The 16,433-nt window shown below is 45.3% G+C and overlaps 1 protein-coding gene across 2 annotated transcripts in view; it reads left to right on the forward strand.

The window, feature by feature from the left end:
* Window positions 1-16,433, forward strand: part of GALNT10 (polypeptide N-acetylgalactosaminyltransferase 10) — a 214,027-nt gene that overhangs the window by 81,875 nt on the left and 115,719 nt on the right. For both annotated transcript variants that reach the window (XR_009353811.1, XM_059174109.1), the window contains exons 2-3: window positions 12,672-12,774; window positions 15,567-15,705. Coding sequence is in view for 1 of the 2 variants with exons in the window: in XM_059174109.1 (XP_059030092.1) it covers window positions 12,672-12,774; window positions 15,567-15,705 (242 nt within the window). In the remaining variant the exon portion in view is untranslated. The remainder of the gene's footprint in view (window positions 1-12,671; window positions 12,775-15,566; window positions 15,706-16,433) is intronic.

Below are 16,433 nucleotides of genomic sequence, written 5' to 3' on the forward strand. Positions count from 1 at the left end.
AGGCTTAGTAGATTTTAAGCACTCCAGCTTTGTTCCTCTTCTTCTAAATTGTTTTGACTAGTTTTCTGTGTCCCTTGCATGTCAGTTTCTGCAAAGATTGCACGAGTCTACAGATAGAGGATTGACATCTTAACAGTATCAAATCTTCTGATTTGGGGGCACCTGGGTGGCTCAATGGGTTGAAGCCTCTGCCTTCAGCTCGGGTCATGATCCCAGGGTCCTGGGATCGAGCCCCACATCGGGCTCTCTGCTCCGCGGGGAGCCTACTTCTCCCTTTCTCTCTGCCTGCCTCTCTGCCTACTGTGATCTCTGTCTGTCAAATGAATAAATAAAATCTTTAAAAAAAATCTTCTGATTTGTAAATATGGTATATCTCTCCATTTATTTCTCCATTTATTTAAAAAGCTTTGATTTCTTCCATTAGTGTTTTTTAGTTTTCAGTGTGTAGGTCTTGCATGTTTTTGTTAAATTAATCCCTCAAGTATTTAATATTTTTGATGCCATTGTAAATGCTACATTTTATTTCAATTTCCAATGATTCATTGATGGTATTTAGCAATATGGTTGATTTTCATTTGTCAACCTCGTGTCCTGTGACATTGCTAAACTCACTAGTTCTACTCCCTTTTTTAGGTTCCTTAGCATTTTTTTACAATTTTTTATATTGTAGATAATATTATTTTGACCTCCCTTCTATAGTCAAAGAATGAAGATCTAGAAAGACAAGGGAACTGCCTACCATCCCACTCTTCATAAATGTAGAGCCAGAAATCTGAAACCCAGGTTTTCTGAATCGTCCTTCAGGGTCTTCTGCATCAAACCAAATTATTTCTCAGGTTTTCAAGCCTTAAGAAAAGAAGGTCTGGGGTTTGCAGTCCAGGACTGATGTGACAGCTCTGCTTCTTAAAGTCCTCAGGAATCTAGGGTTCCTTCCTACCCAAATCCTCACAATCTCTAGAGTGTGGACCTCTATCTCAGGATCTGGCCTGAGGCACTTGCATTCTAGGCAGCAAGATAGAAGGAATCAAAGTTTCTTCCAGTGGATTCCATGGATTGCCACTCACTTCGCATCAGATAGGACCTAGTCAAGCCACAGCTGGCTGTTAGGATGTCTGGGAAATAAAACCTTTATTTATTCTGAGAAGTCCTTTTCCAGCTAAAATTCCCATTACTGCGATAGAAGAAGAGAACAGCTCCTGGGAAACATACAACAGTTTATGCACGAACCTGAATGGTAGGGATCCAGAGAGGAAAGAGTTGGAACATGAAGAAGATAGAAGAGTTCGGTGTGTTGTGTCTTTCAGAAATTGTTTTAGGATCTAGGTAAGCAGCTCTCTTTAGTTTTGTAGCCCATTAAGTTGCCCTGAAGCCTTTTAGTCAGAGGATAAAGTTAATTCCCAGAACCCCTTTATGGTACTAAATCCTTGTGACTATATTAGACATGTCTAATCATGGGTGACCTTCCTTCTCTGGAAAAGATAAAACAAAAGATGTCTCCGCTCATTCATTCAACAAAAATTGCTATCTCCTACCATCACGGAGTACACAGTTTGGGGAGAGGCAGACGATAATGAAGTAATCACTCAAATGAATGTGAAATCACGAGTGGTAAGGATGCTATCAGGGCACACTTAGAGATTATGCTCTAGTCAGGGGGAGGTCAGGGAAGGCCCACCTAAGAGTTGGGATTTGTTTCTACAGGGACTACTTACTTTCACAGCAAAGTCGTGTGTTCTAACTACACCGTCCTATGTGCTGTTGTGGCCACACCTTACGTGTCCTGCCTGGGCCACTGTATATCTAAGAGATGAGTGTGGAAGAACAAGAATGGCAGAGTGAGAGTAAGGGAGGGGGCGGAGAGGTGGTGGGGCTGCTGCTCAAGGAGGTTCAGAGCCCTATGTGGCTCCCACCTCAAGAGAAGAGTTTAGAGGTCCCAAGATGGCAGGTAGACGGGGCCAGGATCATAGTCCAGTCAGAGACTTTCCTTGTGAGCCAAGAAGGAGCCCAGGGAGCTGAGTACCAGAAGGAATTTTCTAATAACTGTGCCATCTATATCGTATGGAGTCGCTCCCCTCGGTGCCCAAGTCAATCTCAGGGACCATGCATGTGCTGCAGCAAAGGGATACTGGGCCCAATGAACCACCACAGGAGACGGCACCTCAGCGCCTATTCAGCATCTAGATTCTGTGACTTCGGGACATGACACATGGGGAAGCCCGGGCAGTTGTAGGTGAGGGGAAGGCAGCACCAGAAGAGGCGACGGCCTTAGTCACCATCTGCTTTTCCCCACTTTCCCCTCCCCACTGCCTTGGGAGACCTTAGCAAATGGTCAGTAGTCAGCCAGCCTGAATGAAGACCTAAGATTGTAGAAATCAACCAGTGGATCACAGCCTAGCCAGTGTACTTGGGAATTCATTCTTTCAGCTCAAGGCAAGCATGGCAGAGAGGTCCTATCCTTTGGCCGTCACTGACTTACCATGAAGGGCCACTTGGAGCACAGTACTGAGAGAATTCTCAGAGTTTGGGGTCTCCAAGGAAGAGCGTTAGGATAGGCTGGTGATAGCTCCCTTCTTCCTGGTGTGATTGTAGTGAAAAAATAAGATTACATATATATATATATAAAATATATATATATAAATACTTTGTAGCTTGCAAAGTACTATGCAAATAATAACTAATATGATAGCTATGATTTTTAGTGCTTCCTAAATACCAAACACCACTAAGATCTTTACTGGCTGTATCTCATTTAATCCTCAATAACCTTTATGCCAGATACTATTAATATCCCCCATCATACCTGAGGAACCAAGGCTTGGGAAAACAACGTAACTTGCCTCAGGTCGCACAGCTAGCAAGCAGAGCAGAACTCTGACTCAAGCCTAGGTGTTTCTGACTCCAAAACAGGTGCCCTTGTGTACTTTGTTTGTAATTATTACCACTACTAAAGCAACTACAACCTTGCTTGGTGTTGCAGCTCTAATTCTCCAGATAGGAGACCAGTAGGATGTGTCTGCAGATTTTTCAATCCCCGAGAACTTGGAACTTGCCTCGTCTTCTGCCTGCTGGTTTTGCCTGCTGTCCTCTTTATGTATCCACACCTGTTCTGTAGAGCAGTGTAATGACCCTCTCTTGTGCTCGATCTGCCAAGCCTCTGAGAACACTTTTTGGAGACTTTCCTGTGGTTGATCACTTACCAGCTGGACTGAGATTTTCAAGACCCCTTGTGAATAAAGAGCAGAAGCATGGTTCACTCCAGCGGGTTTTTCCTTCCTGAAAACTGACTGTTCCAAGATGTGGGCAGGAGTGTGTGTCTGTGTGTGTAAGGAACCATTAGTTGTGATGATTACACTCGTGGGGTGGTTGGCAGTTTCTAAAACACTTTCATATTGATTTTCACTCCAGACCTCAGTTTTGTCATCTTCAAAGTGGCTATAATGAAAATAATAACATAGTAAAGTCTCATCTTATGAAAGGGTTAGGTTATAATAAACTCACCACTGTAGGGGGAAATAAGATAAAATCAGAATCACCCTTGACAATTGCCCATGAAATATAATGACAAACCACCTCTTGAAGTTCAATTTAGGCAGTTTTTTTTCTGGCATTAAAACCGATGACAGTTTCTTTGGTTGAAGGCATCACAGTGCCTTCCAAGTTGTGAAAATACTTACCTTCCGAGAGGAAGTTTACTTAGCACCAAAGTGCTCATATTGCCGAGGTTGGGAATAACAAGGCCTCTAGGGACACCTTCCGTGGCTTGTTGAGCATGGGGACAGGAGGATCGCCAGCCTCCCCAGTTACCGTTTGCTTCTTTCTTTTTGACCACATGTCATTTAATTCCTGAAGGCTAATAGACCTATGATACAATTCTCATTAGGTCTGATTTCCTGACTGGTTGTCTGTGAACAAGGGCTCAGACTTGGAAGTAACGTGATGAAACAAACAGCAGGTTAGGCGGGGGAAGGTCTGGGCTGAGGTCCCAGGTCAGCCCTACCTGCATCCACAGGACTTTGGGCTTATGGACCTTAAAGATAGTGTCAAGTGTCAAAGTTCTCAGGCTGCATTTCTTGACTATAGAACCTATAGACCTATAGAACCCTCGTTATTCTATTAAATCTGTATGTGTCCATCCCCACTTCTATCTTCCTTGTCCATGCCAGCATCATCTCTGCCTATACATATACATGGTGATAGCATCTTCCCTTGGTTCCATCCTTCTTGGTCTCCTAATCCCTTCTCCACTTGGCTGCAAGAGAACTTTCCAAATGCAGCCTGATCCTGCTACCTCCTTAATACTTGGACAAAGTCCTTATACCCTCCCACTTCTCATCCCCAGTAGGCTTCCCCTTCTCTTCTGTGCACCACACACACTGCTTTTCTTTCAGTCCTGCCTGTGTTTCATATTTGCCTAGCCTCAGGGCCTTTGCACAGCCTTGCTTTTCCCTCTGTCTGGAATGTTCTTCTCTCTCTATTGAATTAACTCCTAATTACACTCCTTATCTTTCTTCAAGGACACCTCTCCTGACCTTGCTGACGGGATCAGATTCTCCTGATCTAATCTGAAAGAAAGGGGCTCTCTTTGCACCATGTACTTTTCTTTTATGCACATGCCACTGTAGCTCTTTTAATTTATTTGTGGTTCCGGAATCAAGTGTGTACTCCCCGCTGCCACACACAGTACAGTAAGCTCTACGAGAGCAGGGACCTTGTCTGTCTTGCTCACCAATATCCTGGACACCTAGCACAGAGCCTAGCATGTGGTTGTACCCATTAAACATTTAAGTGGATAGATGAATGGGCAGACAGACAGATGGATGGTTGGGTGGCTGGAGGGGTGAGAGACTGAAGTGAACATTATCAAACCACTGACCAGAGTATCGTTCCCTCCCACATACACCCCCAGTGATAAAACACAGGAATTCCTCTGAAGAAATGGTACAAGTTGGTATCTTTCTTTTAGAATGCAAGAGAGAAGTTCCTAAAGATTCCGTTTGCCCTTTAGATAATAGACATTACAAAATACCTTGGCTATTTTTCTCTTCGCTGTTGAAAAAGCCTCTTAATGAGCTTTCACACCTTAAGTAGCAACTGACCTTTTCTAGTGCCATCTATTCAAAACGAAGGGTGAATTGGACAGGTGGTATGGTTCTGCCCTTGGAAGTACAGGATCAGCCTTTTAAAACAGTGGTTCCTGTCTATAAATGACCTTGGACACTTAGGAAGTGGAGCCCCTTCTAGATTTCAGATTTTAACATCGTGGTGTTGAGACCACGGAGTGAGTTAGAGAGAAGAAGATGGACATGCCCAGTTGATGGGTAGAGGAGCCAACTCAAGGAACCTGGGCTCAGCAAACTTGGGGAGTCTTGTGGTTGCTGGGTTGTAGCGTCTCCATCCCCCCATAAACAGCCCTTTAGGTTTGATTTTTTTCTCATACAGCTTGGTTATGGTGGTGGTGAACGGTAGGTCTCAGAACAGCCACCCTATCCACTGGGGTTGGGGTTCAGTCAGCCCCATTTAAGTCTGACCTGTGGGAAGCTGGAATGAGAGTGGTCCTCAGCCCACAAAGAGGGAACATTTCCTCTGAATGAAAACAATATCATCTTTCTTCTGCCATCTCTCTCAGAGAGAGGAGGATTCTGAGATTGACTGCAAGTGGATGAGGAGCAGCAGTTTATTCCCGGAGTGCTGCTACTCCAGCCTGTTTCTTGCTCGGAGACCTTCTGTGGCTCCCACCTGCTGAAGAGCTCCAGTATAAAGCCCTCAGATTCTGATCCAGACTTCCTGGCTTCATGGCTTGTGACTCTCTCACTTCTTTTTTAAAGATGTATTTATTTTGGAGAGAGAGCGCACACATAAATGGGGGGAGAGGCAGAGGCAGAGAAAGAGAGAGATCAGAGACTCCCCACCTATCGGGGAGCCTGACGCAGGGGTTTGATCTCACTACCCTAAGATCATGACCTGAGCTGAAATCATGAGTTGGACAATTCACCTCCTGAACCACTCGGACACCCCTCATGACTCTTTTGCAACCCACTCACTCCAGCTCAATCAGGCTTCTTGCCATTAAGTAGATCTGTCCATTACTTCATGATGTCCATTTCTTTACACATGCTTTTCCTCCAGCTAGATTCTGACCCCCCCATTGCTACCCATGAAAATCCTATCCTTTCTTTCAGGCAGCTCTCAAAGACTCTGCTTCTATAGGAATCCTTCCCTGATTGCCCTAGGCAGAATTTAGTCTTTGTCTCTTGTAAATATCTGGAATTTATCTACACAACTTTCGGGACCCTTATGTTGGTATTGTGTTTTATTTTATTGTTTTTTTTTTTTATTTTTCCCTTTCTTATGTACTTGTCTCATAGCCTGAGAAGGGAACCCAGGGACTGTCTTATTTATCTTTGTCTTCCCCACAGGTCTCAATTTATCAACAAAGTCATCCTTATTCCTTAGATGAATGAATACATAAAGATAATCCAGCTTATGTCCTCAAAACTGATAAAGGAAGTACCTTTATCCAATTGTCCAAAGTCCCTTGCTCTAAGTAACTTTATGCTTTCAGCTAAATGAAGCTGTACCTGGCCGTCTTTGAAATATAACCTTGCAGGCAACCTTGAAGAGAATGCTTTGCTGTATGTGTGTATGTAGGTATGTGTGCGTATGCCTGTGAAGGTTATTAGAATAATCTCCTTAGCTGATAGACAGAACTTTGAAAATTATATAAAGTCATCTAAACCTCAAAGCAAAATCATTCTAGCGCCTTTGTAGGGTTAGTTGTAAGGGGGGGTTGGGGGGAGAAGCCATGCTAAAATTTGCAGCAGAATCTGGTCCGTAATATGTTCTGGGACCTTAGGTGAAGCAGATGACCTGCTGGGTGTAACTTCCAGCGCCGCAGTTTCAGAGCGGATAGCCCTTTTCCCGTATTTTGAAGACACTGGCCGGCTCAGCTGGAGGTGCTGGCTTCCTCTGAGTGGGAGTCACCGCGTCTCATACTGGGCTTTGAGCATGTCTTCTGACAGCTCTTTCTCCTTGGGCAGAGTACCGTTGGCTTGCTTCACCACCTTCCTTTCTTCCCTCCAAAGGGTGCTGGGCACACTAAATAGTGATTAAACAAAAGATGAAAATTCCATTTGTGTGTGTGAGCATGTGGCTCTTTGAACACTAACCGGTTCTTCCTGTGGAATTTTAAGTAAAAGCTTGCAGACACCAGGAGCCGTTATATAGAGCAGCCAGTCAAAATCCATTTCCAGTTTATAGTTTAATGGGATTTCCACGTGGACTCTGCCAGCCCCCTCCAAAGACTCTCCCTTGCCTTTCTGGCCCTGCCTTCCCAACCCTTTGGCTTCCTGTAGCAACAGGACCCCTGGAAACCAAGGGCAGACAATCACAGCTTTTACAGACGGAGATTAGAGCCTACAGTATTAAAGAAACTTATAGCTACCTCTGGACTGAAAAATCCAGACATGCTTTCTTGCACACTATTAAGTGATTACCATTGCGTAGGAATTGCTGTCTTTTGAGAAGTGTCGTCCGTGCCTTTCTTGTGGCTGAAGGTCTTGTGATGTTTGTTTCTGTTGCAGAATGCCACTGTTACGTAGGAACTTTGTTCTTGTCTGAAGAACTTCCACGTGGGCACATGTCAGTGAGGAGACTCTCTACATCCTGTTATCAACGATGGCCAGTTGAATCGGCTCAGGTGTTAGGTTGCCTCTGAAGGGCTTACGGTTTTATTATTTGATTCCCATCCGTCTTCTCTTCCCCAAGACGGGCCGATCACAAGCACTGGATCATTTAGCACTCTAAAAATAATGTATTAAGAGGCCCCCTTTACTGAGAAGGCCTAACTTCATGCCAGACTCTGAGCCAGATGCTTTGTGTTGATTAACTCCGTTCATTCTCCCAGCAACCCACGGGTTATGGCTATTCAGTTTTCCATATCTCTCAGTCAAGGAAATTGGGGTGCACCTGCCCTGAAAGTGAAACCTAGATTTTTTTCAACTCTGAAACCAGAATGCTCTGAGTCATTAAACTGAAGTGCCTGCCCCACTGATGAGCCGCCATTCACTCATTCAGCTGACATTTACTGAGGGCCTAACATGGGCCAGGTATTGGCCTAGGAATACACAGTGATGAACCAAAACAAGAGAGGCCCCGCTGCCTTCCAGAAACTCACAGTCTATCCCAGGGAGAGAACAGCAGATCTGGTTTGATCTTTGGGGCTGGCAAGCTATGGGATTTGGGACAAATCTATTCTATTCTCTTAACTTCAGATTTCATATCTGTAAATCGAGGCAGATTTCATATCTGTAAATCGAGGCAGCTGGATTTAGACAGGTGGTTTTTCCAGCATTACTATGAATCAGAATTGCTTGGGGAATGTGTTTAAAAACACATCTTGGCCTCTCACCCCCCAGATGCTTTGATTTAGTAAGTTTAAGGTGGCGCCAGGAAATTACATCTATAATGATGGCCCAGGTCTCCCAAAAACCACCCTTTGAGAGAGAGTGATCTGGCTGTAAACCCCATTAACACACAGTATCTATTTCTTGTCAGGCCTATCTCCATTGCCTAGCACAGTGTCTGGCACAGGGTAGGTCTTGAGAAACATTTGGTGGTAGTTTGGATGATTCATCTATGGGATTTCTGTGGATGGACCTCAGAGAGTCCTGAACCACCTGAAACAGACCAGTTTTTGATAACGTTTGTGGGTAGAGTTCAAAGGGTCCTTCAGGCACTGAAAGCTGATTTTGGGATTGAAACCTAAATTTTCTGCTACCAAATGCTCAGACCTATTAATTGGAAAGCTTTTTAGCTTGTTTAACAAAATCTGAATTCTTTATCAAGGTGATTTGATGAGATGTCAGTTTACAGTAGATTCTTAAAATCCTAAAGGAGTTGATGACCAGTTTTCATGTGTAGCTTCTGGAAGTCCTCGGGATACATTCTGTTTTTGTGATTTTTCTCACTTCCTCTGCAAGTACCTATTGGGTAGGTAGTGCTGTTTCCATTTTCCAGGTGGGAAAATTGGAGTACTCGTGACTCCTGTAGTTTATCCAAGGTGTCTCCATCCTGCAGGGGCTCTCTTCACTGAAAACTAGGCTGGGAATCAAAGAACATGGCTCCTATCTTCTTGCCTGCTTATGTGCCCTTGATTGAGTAGGTTGTCCTCTTTGGACCTCAGCTTCCCCATCTGTAAGATGGGAGAGGAGTGGACTAATTGATTCTGAGCAGCTGCTTAGCTTGGATATTTGAGGTTCCTCTATAACTACGTGCTTAGACATGCAGAACTCCCTGTGTCTGCAGGCTCTGATATCCTATTAGTTTAGGGAGATGGAAGGGTTATTGAGACCACCTAAACAACATAAATCTTCTGCATAGAACATTCCAGAGGGTCAGACATCGTGAAAGCAAAAGCAGTGCAGGTGGTAGAAGCTGAGGGTGTGAATCTTCCAGAATTTTGGAACCTTTATTTTCTACCGTCAGTTCAGCAATTCACTGTTCATCCTGAGAAGATTGATTGAGTCTCCTTCCATGGGGTCACAACTGTGAGATTCAGTCCCGTACCCCATTCCCAGTATCGAGGGAAGACTTTCACGAGCAGATGGAGGAAACACAGCCCTTCATGGAATTGTGTAGACTCTTGAAATTGTCCTTTGAGTTTTACCTGAGCCTTAACAATAGGAAATATCCTTTTCCCCCCCAACACTGGCAATTTAAAAAACAAAATAAAATCTCCAAAAACCACCAGCTTGTTTTTGCCAGCGATCATAACTAGCTTTTTTGTAACCTTTGATGCTACATATCTATTCAACTTCGATGCTGGAGCCCAGGTTTGGTCTGACCAGCACCCAAGCAGGCAGGAGTATGGCATTCTTCATTGTAGACCAGTAGTTCTCAAACCTGAGTGTACATCAGAATCTCTTGGAGGACTTATTAAAACACAGATAATAGGGCCACATCTTGGATGTTAAAACATCCAAGAGTTTCTGTCTCATCAGGACTGGGGCAGGGCCCGGGAATTAACGTTTCTTTCTTCCTTCCTTCCTTTCTTTTTCTTTCTCTCTTTCTTCCTTTTTTTTTTTTTTTTTTTTTTTAAGATTGTATTTATTTATTTATTTATTTGAGAGAAGGCGAGCACATGAATGGAGAGAGGGTGAAGCAGACCCTGTGGCCAGGGAGCCCGAGCATGTGGCCCAATCCCAGGAAGCGGGGATCACGACCTGAGCCGAAAGCAGACACTTAACTGACTGAGCCACCCAGGCAGCCCAGGAATGAACATTTCTAACGAGGTCCCAGGTGGGGCAGTGCTGCTCACACTTTGAGAATCTCTTTGTATAGGCTCCTTCCATTAAGGTAGCCTCAACTTGCTGATCTTCTTTGTCCCACTAATGACCTCAGCAGTCAACTAAAGTTCCCAGTTTTTACATAGCAGAAGAGGGAAAAGGAATTGAGAGAGAGAGGGCTGGAGAAAAGATTGCTAACCAGCCGTTGACCAATCCCTCCTGACCTCTTAGCAATGAAGGGTTTTACCTTGCACAGATCCCTGACCCGCCCACCCCAAGACTTGGCTGCTCAGTGTGTGAAATGGGAAAGTGGCCCTGGTCAGTTTCCAAGTAGACTTATTCACTTGTTTGGAGATTTGATTGTCCATTTGTTTTTAGCAGGGGCGCTTTCTAAAATGAAATCCACATGGAACCACGGTTCAGAAAACAGACAGATGCTTGCTAGTCTGGTTGAAAGGGGGTCGACCTCCCACTCTCAGCACCCCTCCTCCCAAGACAGTGCTAAGCGTCTCCTGTAGAAACGTAGCTGACGCAGTTGAAATTTGCTGAAGGCACTTCCAGCTCAACTTCTATGATTTCTGAGAACTGTTCGTGGGCATGTGGGCTTTGTTTTCACAGTTTTCTTTCCCTCTCTGACCACATCTGGCATGCTCACTTTCCAGATCTTCTCCTTACAGCTCAGAGAGGTCTGTAGGAGAGGGAGCACAAAGGATTGTTATTATCATTAGAGCTGATGTAAGGATATTGAGCCGTTGTGGAAAATCTGCTAACACAAGGATCAGCCAGAGACTTTAATAAACAGGCTTGGGGATGATTTTATTCTGGTGGCTTCTTGTTAGTGCTAATGTTGCAGCATGCCACATGCTCAGGGCCTTCGTAGCTAATTACATAGGAAATAGGACCATTGGATCTCATATGCCACAGTGGCAAGAACAAGTCTGCAGGATTTTTAATGGGCAAGGTGATGTGGAAAGCCATTCTCATTTATGTGAACACAGGAAGATCCTTAAACAGCCGTGCACTGCGGTGTTACCTGGGGAAGGCTCTAACTGAGCCACTGGGCCAAGTCTTTAGCTTTGACTGTTGGCATGGGGAAGCATCTGGCGCCTTCTAATGACCCCACATACTGGAATGCAACTCCTTTAATTAGGGAAACTGCTTCTAATAGGCCCACCAGGATGGACTTACCTCCCAGACACAATAAATGCCTGCAGAGCCTGGCCCCTAGGGGCCACTCTCTTGTGACTGCCATATACATTCCCATTTTCTTTCAGCCCTCCAGTTGCTTGTTCATACATTCCGCACACAATGGCCAAACGTTCATGCTGTTTGGGACTGGGTCGTTGGGACTGTAGAAGTGACCAAGACCCGACTTCTGCTCTGGGTGCAGAGCTCCTCGGGCCCAGCCCAGCTCTGCCACCCTCTGCTGCCCCTGGAAGTCTTTGCCCTGCCTCTCATTTCTGCTTACCTGAAGCTTAGCCCAAACACCCTCAAGTCTGCAGTATTTTCCCCTGTTCTTCCTAGTGGAAGTCATTCCTGCTATAGCCCTTTCTCCAGGCCTCTGATTTGAGGTTCACTGAACCTGCCCTGTCCAGTATATGGCCATGAGTCACCTGGAAGGGTCTGAATTGAGATGAACACAAGTGTAAAATACACACTGGATTTCAGAGGCTTAGAGGATGCCTGGGTGGCTCAGGTTCATGATCCCAGGGTCCAGGGTTCAAGCCCCACATCAGGCTCCCTGCTCAGAAGCCAGCCTGCTTCTGCCTCTCCCTCTCCCTGCCACTCCCCCTGCTCATGCTCTCTCTCTCTCTCCCCCAACCCCCACTTCCCTCTGACAAATAAATTAATAAAATCTTTTTTTTTAAAAAAAGGATTTCAAAAACGTAGTACAAAAAAACCAATAAAGTATCTTGGGGATTTTTTACACTGTGTGTTGAAACGATAATACTTTAGGTAGAATATATGGTAAATATATTATCAAAACGGATTCATCTGTTTTTAATTTTTAATTTTTTTTTAGTGTGAATACTAGAAAATTTAAAGTTACACATGTGGCTCACATTTGTGGCTCACGTATTTCTGTTGGACAGAGCTACACTTGTGCTTTCTCCCTTGGGGGAAAGGACTATCTGTCCATCTGTTTTCTCTCCTGCTGGTTTCGGAGTTCCAGGAGGCTGGACACCGTGTACCTGTCATCCTCCTGACCTTTGCCCACCTGACTGGCAGCACTAACAAAGGCAGATCGAGGGGATTCATAAGTGAGCAGTTGATGACAGATCGTCAATCAGTACCAAAAGCTCCCATAGAGAGTGCGATTTCTGGGTCTCTGTTATTGAATTTATTACCCCTTTCCTTCTTTTTCACTGTTTTTATCTTTTTTTTAAGGGCTCCCACAATCAGCAGAAGAAGATATTTTTCGTGGGAGATGGGCAGAAGCTGAAGGATTGGCATGACAAAGAAGCCATCAGAAGGGACGCCCAGCGCGTAGGTATGGAGAGCAGTATCGTGCATTGGCGGGTCCTGTGAAGGGCAGGTGCACACGTTTAGCAGGCGTGTCTGGACCTCCTGTTCACTCCCTCTCCCTTTGCTGCCATCCCTTCCCCTGCTTCCTGGGAAGGCTCCCTCTTGACCTGTTAGCTGATCCCTTTCTCCACTCACATCACCAGATCCACTGCCTTCAGGAATTGTCCCCACCACCTTTACTGGGTGACAGATGATGTCCCCCTACCCCTTATGAGATAATTTACCACTAAAATGAGGAGCAGTCATGATAAGAGCCAACATTTATTAAATACCTGCAGTGAGCGAGGCCCAGGCCCCACACTTGGCACATTTTCTCAGGGAAACCCCGAGTCACCCTTTGTGGCCCATTTGACGAGAAGGGACCTGAAGCTCAGAGATGTGAGGTCACCTGCCTGCAGTCACGCAGTGAGAAAGAGGCAGGCTTGGGACTTGAACCCAGGTCTGGATGTAGCCACAAGGTTGAATGGATTTAGCAGGCTTCAGCTAAAGTTTTCTTTGGCTGATTAGTCTTTGGAGCAGTTCCTGTTACACTGGGGAGTTGGGAAGGGGAGGGGAAGGGTGGAGTTTATAGAAATAATGTGGAAAGTCATCTCTAGAGAGCCTGGACTCAGAGTCAGGATGGCAGCTCTGGCACCACTGGCATCAGCTCTGGCAGCACGTGACCATCAGATAGATCCCATGTTCTTGGAGCCTCAGTTTCCCCATGTGTCAGCGGGGCTCGCACTTCCTGCTCAGACAACCTCGGTGGTATTGTCAAGGTGACACAAATAAAGTGATGGGTATGAAGCAACTTTATAATACTGGAAAGCACCATAGAAATATAGGGATTGGTATTTTATTCATTTTTATCTTAGTTAGAAGAACCCACCACTATTGATTTTTTTTTTTTTTTTAAGATTACATTATGAAAAAAACCAGACTACAGCAGGCTCTAATTAGAGCTGATACAATAACTGATGGTCAGGGAAATCTAAAAACACAATGTGCATTTTTCTGTAGGGCAGTGATTGAAAATGAAGGTGGGGGTGGGTGCTGGTAAACTGAGAAAGAAAACATTTGAAACAAGCTGATTTTCTAGGCAGTTATCATACGAGAATTATTAGAACATGGGAATAACTAGCAAGAAAAAGAGTAAGCAGTAGAGACATTTTTTTTTTTTTTAAGATTTTATTTATTTATTTGACAGACAGAGATCACAAGTAGGCAGAGAGTCAGGCAGAGAGAGAGGAGGAAGCAGGCTCCCTGCTGAGCAGAGAGCCCAATGTGAGGCTCCATCCCAGGACCCTGGGATCATGACCTGAGCCAAAGGCAGAGGCGTTAACCCACTGAGCCACCCAGGCGCCCCAGTAGAGATATTATTAAGAGTAATAATAACCAGCTTGTGTTGAGTGCTAACTCTGTGCCAGGCATCTTGCCCTGCGTTACCTCCTTAATTATCACATTGAACCTTCTTTTCCCCTTTCATCCAAAGGGCAAAGCCCAATCAGAGAAAGTCTTAACAGCACATCCAGGGTAACAAAGCTGCGAGTAGCAGGTTTGGGCGTCAAGCTGCACTCTGCCAGACTCTAGGGCCTGAACTCTGAGTCACTCACCTGTACTGCCTTCCTGAAACTTCCCTCTCTAAGAAGATGCTTCTGGCTGTCCTTTTTCTGCTGGCTGCATTTGTGCCCCTTGCGGAGTCTGTCCTGGGCACTAGCCAGCAGCATCTTCTCATGGAGCCTTCGGAGTTAACAGATGTCAGCGTCCTTTCTCTCATCTGGTTGGGTGGAGTAGGCACAGCCCTTGGCCCCACCTGTCAGCCTGCACCTTCCCATCAAGCTGATGTTGTCAAAATTTACTTTGCAAAGTAAATAGGGTATTGCTCAGACTGCAAGCTCCAGAAGGCGAGGTGATTTTTAACGAGCTAATTTTATGGCCGTTTCTTCAAGACTCTGTCCACTTGCAGATCACTGCACTGTTATTGCAGGGGTGGGTGTGGACTTTCCTACTCACTGTCTGCACCCTGGGAACCCAGAGAATAATTTCCTGGCGCATCAGGAACTCTCCCCACTTGGATTGTACAGAGAAGGGACAGCTAGCACTTTACCCACCCAAATCCATGACTTTTCGGGCAGTCGTGGCCTAGGCTAGGCAGATCTTAATCGTTTGCTGACTTAAAAGATCAAAGCATCTTTTATTACTTGTAGCATTTTCTCTTTACATATGAAGTTTGCCTTGCCGAGAGTAATCATAATATAGTTTATAAATTCTGCCATGTATGCACCCTCACTTTTGACTTTCTCAGTGGGGTGTGGGTACCAGATGGAGCAAAGCTGCCGTTCAGAGAGTTGGTGTGACTGGCCCAAGGTTAGTCAGCTCATAGGAAGTAGATCTGGCCTCCTGTCCAGCTGATGGGATGCCATGGTCAGGGATGTCTGGGGCCTCTGGTAGAGTAGGGTGAGCATGGACTTTGGAGCTCACAAACCTGCTCTTACAACTTTCTTGAGTCCCAGTTTATCCATCCATAGAATGAAGCCTCACACGTCGCCATGACAGCTTGCTGTGGGGATGACGTGAGAACAGGTCTGTGAAGTATGTAACAAGGGCGTGGCTGAAAAAATTCTTATTTCCCTCCCCTCTGTAGACTTCCCCTGCAAAATCTGGAGGTCCACTCTGTATCCATGTGTAAAGTTTTATCTCTGTGGTTTAATCACATCTCTCATCCTTCTTCCCCCACTCCATTCGATTAGCAACATTGACTTTGCTCTTTGCTCCTAGGAAATGGAGAACAAGGGAGACCTTACCCCATGACCGACGCAGAGAGAGTGGATCAGGCGTACCGAGAAAATGGATTTAACATTTACGTCAGCGATAAAATCTCCTTGAATCGCTCTCTCCCTGATATTCGGCACCCAAAGTGAGTGTGACATCTCTCATCTTCTGGGATGTAGGGATTTTGCCTGTGGCTCTTGACGAGAATTAATTAAAGAACAGCGGGCTGGAGGAAATTCCCTCCGTGGTACACAGGGCCATGGTGCAGAGGTTTATATGATCGGATTCCCTGAGATTTAGAGGTGGGGTGGCAGAGGGTTGGAAAAGAACCCATCTCCTTCCCCTTCACTTTTCAAGCAGTGGAAACTTTCGGACCTCTGCTTTTCCCCTCTGCTCTGGCCTATGGGCACCTGCAAACCTCACCTTCAGACAATTGCAATGACAGTTTCAACCCTCATGCTCCCCACTTTCTGTGTGCTACGTTTTTTTATTCCCTTTTCTTAAAAGAGGGCTGTGCGCCTGTATATTTATGTCCTTTTTTAATAAGCAGACTCAAATCACTTTGAGACTGGACACATTGTAGCAGGGATAAAGAGCGTAAGAGTGGCCGCCAACATTCTCTCAACAGTTATCATGCGTTGTTTACAGCATCTGAAGTTCCTGTGAGGTAGGTCCTACAATGGTGCCCATTTTACAGCTGAGGAAACCGAGGCTTAAATGAGCATCCTAACTCATGGCCCCGGGGTGGCGAAGAAGCTGAACCAGGTCTCCAACTCAGCCAAAACCTATACTTGGGACCTTAAGCTGTCCTGCCTCCCTAGCCATTTTCAGGAGGCTTACTGTGGTGGTCATAGTGATTTTCTACTAGAGCAG

The sequence above is a fragment of the Mustela lutreola genome, chromosome 5, assembly GCF_030435805.1.
Source record: "Mustela lutreola isolate mMusLut2 chromosome 5, mMusLut2.pri, whole genome shotgun sequence".
NCBI classification, from domain to species: domain Eukaryota; kingdom Metazoa; phylum Chordata; class Mammalia; order Carnivora; family Mustelidae; genus Mustela; species Mustela lutreola.